This window comes from Lonchura striata, chromosome 34 (genome assembly GCF_050655825.1).
Source record: "Lonchura striata isolate lonStrDom1 chromosome 34, ASM5065582v1, whole genome shotgun sequence".
Classification (NCBI taxonomy): domain Eukaryota; kingdom Metazoa; phylum Chordata; class Aves; order Passeriformes; family Estrildidae; genus Lonchura; species Lonchura striata.
The window spans coordinates 4,103,468-4,111,020 of NC_140736.1; the positions used below are offsets into that span (position 1 = coordinate 4,103,468).

The window sequence follows — 7,553 nt, forward strand, 5'->3', positions numbered from 1 at the left end:
TTTCTTGGCCGCTTTTTGCCCGATTTTGCCAATTTTGGCCCCGTTTCGCCGCGGGCCCCACCCAGGAAACGGGGCCGGGGGGGGGGGAGGGGAAGGGGGGAGGGGAGGGGAAGGGAAACTGAGTCACGGCCCGGGGGGGGGAGGGGGCGACGCTTCCGCGTCTGGGACATTTCCGGAGGGGGGAGGGGCGGGGGGACACCCGCGATGGGGGAGGGGCTCCAGGACCCCCCCCAAAATTGTCACCTCCCTCCCCAAAATTGTCACCTCCCCTCCCCAAATTGTCACCTCTCCCCAAAAATTGTCCCCTCCCTCCCAAAATTGTCCCTCCCCCCCCCAAAATTGTCCCAAATTGTCCCCTCCCCCCCAACCCCCCCTGAGCCGCATTTGGTGACAAAAATTTTATTTGGGGACAAAGGGGAGGGGACAATTTTGGGGGTGAGGTGACAATTTTGGGGAGGTTCCTCCGGGATGCCACCAGGGTTGTCCCCTCCCCCCAAAGTTTGGGGACCCTCCCCAGGTGTCACCTCCTGTCCTGGTGTCCCCAAGTGTCACCTCCTGTCCTGGTGTCCCCAAGTGTCACCTCCTGTCCTGGCCCCCCCAGGTGCCACCCCAAGGTGACCCCGGTGTCCCCAGGGTGTCCCCAGGGTGTCATCCCAGGTCACCCTGTCCCCAGTGCCACCCCGGTGTCCCCAATGGTGTCCCCAACAATGTCCCCAATGTCACCGTGCCACCCCGGTGTCCCCGGTGACACCATGCTACCCCAGTGTCCCCAATGGTGTCCCCAGTGCCACCTTGGTGTCCCCAACCCCTGTCCCCAGTGCCACCATGCCACCCCAGTGTGCCAAATGGTGTCCCCAGTGTCACTGTGCCACCCCGGTGTCCCCAGTGCCACCCCCAATGATGTCCCCAATGTCCCCAGTGTCCCCAGTGCCACCCCGGTGTCCCCAGTGCCACCATGCTACCCCAGTGTGCCAAATGGTGTCCCCAGTGCCACCTTGGTGTCCCCAATGATGTCCCTGATGTCACCGTGCCACCCCAGCGTCCCCAGTGCCACCATGCCACCCCAGTGTGCCAAATGGTGTCCCCAGTGCCACCTTGGTGTCCCCAATGATGTCCCTGATGTCACCGTGCCACCCCGGTGTCCCCAGTGCCACCCCCAATGATGTCCCCAGTGTCCCCAGTGCCACCCCAGTGTCCCCAGTGTCACAGTGCCACCCCGAAGCACGCCATGTGCCGCGGCATCACGCCGAGGCGCAGCCGCACGGTGCCGGTGTCCCCAATGTTGTCCCCATCACCCCAATGTCCCCAATGGTGTCATACTGTCCCCAATGGTGTCGCCATCACCCCAAAGGTGTCCCCAATGTCACAGTGCCACCCCAAACCGTGCCATGTGCCGCAGCAGGACGCCGAGGCGCAGCCGCATGGTGCCAATGTCCCTGATGGTTTCTCCACTAACCCAATGTCCCAAATGATGTCCCCAATGTCCCCATCACCCCAAAGGTGTCCCCAATGTCCCCGATGATGTCCCCAAAGGTGTCCCCAGTGTCACAGTGCCACCCCGAAGCGCACCATGTGCCGCGGCAGGACGCCGAGGCGCAGCTGCACGGTGCTGGTGTCCCCATTACCCCAATGTCCCCATCACCCCAATGGTGTCCCCAATGTCCCCAATGGTGTCCCCAGTGTCACAGTGCCACCCCGAAGCGCGCCATGTGCCGCGGCAGGACGCCGAGGCGCAGCTGCACGGTGCCGGTGTCCCCAATGGTGTCCCCATCGCCCCAATGATGTCCCCAATGTCCCCATCACCCCAATGGTGTCCCCAGTGTCCCCAATCATGTCCCCAATGGTGTCCCCAGTGTCACAGTGCCACCCCAATGTCACAGTGCCACCCCAAACCGTGCCATGTGCCGCAGCAGGACGCCGAGGCGCAGCCGCATGGTGCCAGTGTCCCTGATGGTTTCTCCACTAACCCAATGTCCCAAATGATGTCCCCAATGTCCCCATCACCCCAAAGGTGTTCCCAATGTCCCCAGTGCCACCCCAGTGTCCCCAATGTCACAGTGCCACCCCAAACCGTGCCATGTGCCGCGGCAGGACGCCGAGGCGCAGCCGCATGGTGCTGGTGCCCCCATTACCCCAATGTCCCCATCACCCCAATGGTGTCCCCAATGGTGTCCCCAGTGTCACAGTGCCACCCCAGTGTCCCCAATGTCCCCAATGTCACAGTGCCACCCCAAACCGTGCCATGTGCCAGGGCAGGACGCCAAGGCGCAGCTGCACGGTGCCGGCGGCCTCGGTGCCCCCATTACCCCAATGGTGTCCCCAATGTCCCCAATGGTGTCCCCAGTGGTGTCCCCAGTGGTGTCCCCAGTGTCACAGTGCCACCCCGATGTCCCCAATGTCACAGTGCCACCCAGAAGCACGCCATGTGCCGCGGCAGAACACTGAGCCGCAGCCGCACAGTGCTGGTGTTCCCGATGGTGCCCCCATTACCCCAGTGTCCCCATCACCCCAATGGTGTCCCCAATGTCCCCAATGTCACAGTGCCACCCCAAACCGTGCCATGTGCCGCAGCAGGACGCCGAGGCGCAGCCGCACGGTGCCAGCGGCCTCGGTGCCCCCATCACCCCAATGTCCCCAGTGGTGTCCCCAATGTCCCCATCACCCCAATGGTGTCCCCATCACCCCAATGTCCCCAATGGTGTCCCCAATGTCCCAGTGCCACCCCAGTGTCACAGTGCCACCCCGAAGCGCGCCATGTGCCGCGGCAGGACGCCGAGGCGCAGCCGCACGGTGCCGGTGTCCCCAATGGTGTCCCCATCACCCCAATGGTGTCCCCAATGGTGTCCCCAATGGTGTCCCCAATGGTGTCCCCATCACCCCAATGATGTCCCCAATGTCCCCATCACCCCAATGGTGTCCCCAATGTCCCCAGTGTCACAGTGCCACCCCAAACCGTGCCATGTGCCGCGGCAGGACGCCGAGGCGCAGCCGCATGGTGCTGGTGTCCCCATTACCCCAATGTCCCCATCACCCCAGTGATGTCCCCAATGTCCCCAATGGTGTCCCCAATGTCACAGTGCCACCCCGAAGCGCGCCATGTGCCGCGGCAGGACGCCGAGGCGCAGCCGCACGGTGCCGGCGGCCTCGGTGCGCAGGCGGAAGCGCTCGGCGGCGCCGGCGGCCGCCCCGGCGGGGTCGCGCAGCTCGGGGGCGCCGGGGCCCAGCAGGCGCTGGCGCCGCGTGCCCCGCGGGCGCCAGGTGACGCAGGTGACGCGGTGGCAGCCGGGCGCGCTGGGCACCGCGCACACGCCGTAGCCCGCCAGGCCCCGCCGGCCCCACGCGTCCACGTGCCACACCTCCAGCAGCAGCTTGGGCCAGCCTGGGGACACGGGGACATCAGTGGGGACATCAGTGGGGACACTGGGGACATCAGTGGGGACATCAGTGGGGACACTGGGGGGACACTGGGGGGATTGGGGACATTGGGGACATTGGGGACATTGGGGACATTGGGGACATCGGGGGGATTGGGGACATTGGGGGGATTGGGGACATTGGGGACATTGGGGGGATTGGGGACATTGGGGGGATTGGGGACATTGGGGACACTGGGGACATTGGGGACACTGGGGGGACACTGGGGGGATTGGGGACATTGGGGACACTGGGGACACACCTGGGGACCCTGACACCACCAGTGTCCTCCCTGAACACCCATGGCCCTGACAGTGTCCCCAATGTCCCCAATGTCCCTCCAGTGTCCCCAATCCCCCCAATGTCCCCAATGTCCCCAATCCCCCCAATGTCCCCAATGTCCCCAAATCCCCCAATCCCCCCAATGTCCCCAATCCCCCCAATGTCCCCAATCCCCCCAGTGTCCCCGATGTCCCCACGGGTGTCCCCGCACCCTGCAGGCCGCGTGTCCCCAGGTGCAGGTCCAGGGGGTGGCTCCACTGGGCGGCGTCGCCCCCCTGGGGGTCGTCGAGCTGGGTCTGCCCCGCGCCCGCCCCGGCCAGCAGCGTCCAGGCGGAGCCTGCGCCCAGAACGGCCCAAAATCAGCCCAAAATGTCCCAAAATCACCCCAAAATCACCCCAAAATCAGCCAGCAGCGTCCAGGCGGAGCCTGCGCCCAGAACGGCCCAAAATCAGCCCAAAATGTCCCAAAATCACCCCAAAATCACCCCAAAATCAGCCAGCAGCGTCCAGGCGGAGCCTGCGCCCAGAACGGCCCAAAATCAGCCCAAAATGTCCCAAAATCACCCCAAAATCACCCCAAAATCACCCCAAAATCAGCCAGCAGCGTCCAGGCGGAGCCTGCGCCCAGAACGGCCCAAAATCAGCCCAAAATGTCCCAAAATCACCCCAAAATCACCCCAAAATCAGCCAGCAGCGTCCAGGCGGAGCCTGCGCCCAAAACGGCCCAAAATCAGGGAAAATGACCCCAAAATATCCCAAAAGCAACCCAAAATGGCCCCAAATCACCCCAAAATCAGCCAGGAGGGTCCAGGTGGCGCCAGCACCCGAAACGGCCCAAAATCAGCCAAAATCACCCCAAAATCAGAGAAAATCGCCCCAAAATCAGCCCAAAATTTCCCAAAATCAGCCCAAAATGTCCCAAAATCAGCCCGAAATGTCCCAAAATCACCCTGAAATATCCCAAAATCAGCGTGAAATGTCCCAAAATCAGACTAAATCACCCCAAAATCACCCCAAAAATCACGACAAAATCACCCCAAATTCACCTAGGATACCCCAAAACCCCCAAAATCCCCCAAAATCATCCCAAATCACCCCAAAATCATCCCAAATCACCCCAAAATCACCTGGGACACCAAAATCCTCTTAAATAACCTCAAATCACCCTAAAAATTAACCAAAATCACCCCAAAATGATCCCCAAATCACCTAAAATAACCCAAAAATCATCGAAAACCACCAAAAATTCTCCCAAATGGCCCCAAAGCCCCCAGGTCCCCCCAAAATCACCCCGGAACCCCCCAAAATTCCTCCCAAATTCCCTAAAATCCCCCAGACCCCCCAAAATCCCCCAAAATCTCTGCCAAGCCCCCCAAAATCTCCCAAATCCCCCCAAAATCTCCCAAATCCCCCCAAAATCTCCCAAATCCCCCCAAAATCTCCCAAATCCCACCAGAAATCCCCCAAATTCCTCCCAAAATCCCCAAAATCTCCTTCAAAAACCCCAAATCTCCTCAAAACCCTCCCCCAAATCCCCCCAAAATCCTCCAAACAAACCCGAATTTCCCACCCAAATCCCCAAAATCCACCCACTACCTCCCAAAATCCCCCCAAAATCCCTCCCAAAATCCCCAAATTCCTCCCAAAATCCCCCCAAATCTCCCCAAGACCCCCAAAATCTCCCCCAAACCCTCCCCCAAATCCCCCTAAAATCCCCAAAGTGCCCCCAAAACCCCCCGAAATTCCTCCCAACTCCCCCAAAACCCCCCAAATTCCACCCAAAACCCCCAAATCCGCCCAAAATCCTCCAAAATTCCCCAAATCTCCCCCTAAAACCCCCCCAAAACCTCCCGAAATTCCCCCAAAATCTCCTTCAAAATCCCCCAAACCCCCCAAATCCCCCTAAAATCCCCCCAAAATCTCCTTCAAAATCCCCCAAACCCCCCAAAATCCTCCAAAAATCCCCAAATCTCCCCTCCAAATTCCCAAAACCCACCCATTACCTCCCGAAATTCCTCCCAAAATCCCCCAAATTCCTCCCAAAATCTCCCCAAATCCCTTCGAAATCCCCCCAAAATCCTCCAAAAAAATCCCCAAATCCCCCTAAAACTCCCCCAAAACTCCCCGAAATTCCTCCCAACTCCCCCAAATCCCTCTCAAAATCCCCAAAATCCCCAAAATTCCCAAAATTCCCCAAAATCCCCCAAATCCCCCAGACCCCCACCCCGCCGCGCTCACCGGCGTGCAGCCCCCACTTGCAGAAGAGGCGCCGCTCGGAGAAGCCGCAGCCGCTCTCGATCTGCCCGAAGAGGTGCAGCTCCGCCATGGGCTGCGGGACCCGAAACCCGCCGGATTCACCCCAAAAATCCCCCCAAAAAAATCCCCAAAAATCCCCAAAAATCCCCCCCAAAACCGCCCCGTTCTCCCCTCCCGCCATCCCCGCCCGTCCCTCCCTCATCTCCACCCATCCCCTCCGTCCCCCGCCCCAAATTCCCCCCAAAAATCCCCAAAATCGCCACTATTCCCCCCAAAATTCCCCAAAATTTCCACAATTCCCCCCAAAATTCCGCCCGCGCGGCGCTCACCCGCCCCCTGCCCGCGCCGCCACTGCGCATGCGCGGGCGGCGCTGCCGCATCGCCTTGCCACGGTAACGCCGGGCCGGCGCTGATTGGTCAATGCTGGTCAGGCCACGCCCACAAAGAGCGGCGTTATCACTGCGCATGCGTGTGAGGCAGAGTTTGCCGTACGGCCGCCGCCATCTTGGGCGTTACAGAGTAGGGGGGCCGCCATCTTGAGGGCGGCGCCGCCATCTTGTGTGTACCGCCGCCATCTTGGGGTGCCCCAAAGTGGGGGAAAAAAACAAAATTGGGGGAAAATCCAAAACTTGGGAGGAAAAACCCAAAACTGGGGGAAAAACCCAGAAACTGGAGGGGGAAACTGCAAAACTGGAGGGGAGAAACTAGAATTGGGGAAAAAAAACAGAAATTTGGGAGAAAACCCAAAATTGGGAGGAAAAACCCAAAACTGGGGGAAAAAACTCCAAAACTGGGGGGAAAACCCCAAAATTGGGGCGAAAACCCCAAAACTAGGGGGAAACCCAAGAACTGCGGAAAAACTCCAAAACTGGGGAGAAAACCCCAAAACTTGGGGGAAAACCCCAAAATTGGGGGGAAACCCAGGAATTGGGGGAAGAAACCAAAATATTGGGGGGGGAAACAAAAATGGGGGGAAAAGCCTCCAAAACTGGGGGGAAAAAATCAAAATTGGGAGAAAACTCAAAATTGGGGGAAGAAACCCAATATTGGGGGGAAAAAATCTAAAACTGGGGATAAATCCCCCAAAATTAGGGGGAAAAAACCCAGAAATTGGGGAGGAAATCCCCAAAACTGAGAAAAACCCAGAAATTGGGGGGAAAAACCCAAAATTGCGGGGGAAACACCGAAACTGGGGAAAAACCCCAAATTTCACGTCCCTCCCCTCAATTTTACTTTTCCCTCCAAATTTTGGGATTCCCTCTCCCAGATTTCAAGCCCCTCCCCCAAATTCCCACCCCTCTCCCTCCCCAAATTCCTCCTTCCCCCCAAATTCTGCCCCTCCCCCCCAAATTTTTCCTTCCCCTCAAATCCCGCCCCTCCCCCTCCCCAAATTCCTGCCCCAAATTCCCACCCCTCCCCCTCCCCAAATTCTCGCTCCTCCCCCCAAATTCCCTCCCCTCCCCAAATTCCTCTTCCCCAAATTCCTGCCCCTCCCCCCAAATTCTGCCCCTCCCCCAATTCTGCCCCTGCCCCCCAAAATTTTATTCCCCTTCAAATTCCCGCCCCTCCCCCTCCCCAAATTCCCTCCCCCCCCCCCAGAC

The 7,553-nt window shown here is 59.6% G+C and overlaps 1 protein-coding gene and 1 long non-coding RNA gene across 3 annotated transcripts; both read right to left on the reverse strand.

Annotated features, from left to right (window-relative positions):
• Window positions 1-357: 357 nt before the first annotated feature.
• Window positions 358-1,527, reverse strand: LOC146764400 (uncharacterized). The gene is made up of 3 exons (XR_014950852.1): window positions 1,127-1,527; window positions 995-1,094; window positions 358-791 (listed from the first exon to the last, which is right to left on the reverse strand). It is a non-coding gene; the product is annotated as an uncharacterized LOC146764400 (long non-coding RNA).
• Window positions 1,528-2,692: 1,165 nt separating this feature from the next.
• Window positions 2,693-7,213, reverse strand: B9D2 (B9 domain containing 2). Of its 2 annotated transcripts, none has more exons than XM_085564700.1 (4): window positions 6,282-7,213; window positions 5,935-5,995; window positions 3,908-4,033; window positions 2,693-3,379 (listed from the first exon to the last, which is right to left on the reverse strand). In XM_085564700.1, the coding sequence occupies exons 1-4, from the start codon at window positions 6,417-6,419 to the stop codon at window positions 3,072-3,074; spliced, it is 633 nt and encodes a 210-aa protein (XP_085420826.1). In that variant the 5' UTR covers window positions 6,420-7,213; the 3' UTR covers window positions 2,693-3,071. The 2 variants fall into 2 exon arrangements, with proteins under 2 accessions (XP_085420826.1, XP_077645258.2); XM_077789132.2 differs by having other exon boundaries at window positions 5,935-6,025; window positions 6,282-6,825.
• Between the last annotated feature and the right edge of the window lie 340 nt (window positions 7,214-7,553).

Excerpts from the sequence above, each read along its gene's own strand:
- B9D2 (XM_077789132.2), bottom strand. The coding sequence starts at position 6,419 with ATGCGCAGTGATAACGCCGCTCTTTGTGGGCGTGGCCTGACCAGCATT. Across the intron at positions 6,026-6,281 it reads GCGGCGCGGGCAGGGGGCGG|CCCATGGCGGAGCTGCACCT; the intron begins GTGAGCGCCGCG and ends CGGGTCCCGCAG. Across the intron at positions 3,380-3,907 it reads GGGGACACGCGGCCTGCAGG|GCTGGCCCAAGCTGCTGCTG; the intron begins GTGCGGGGACAC and ends CCGTGTCCCCAG.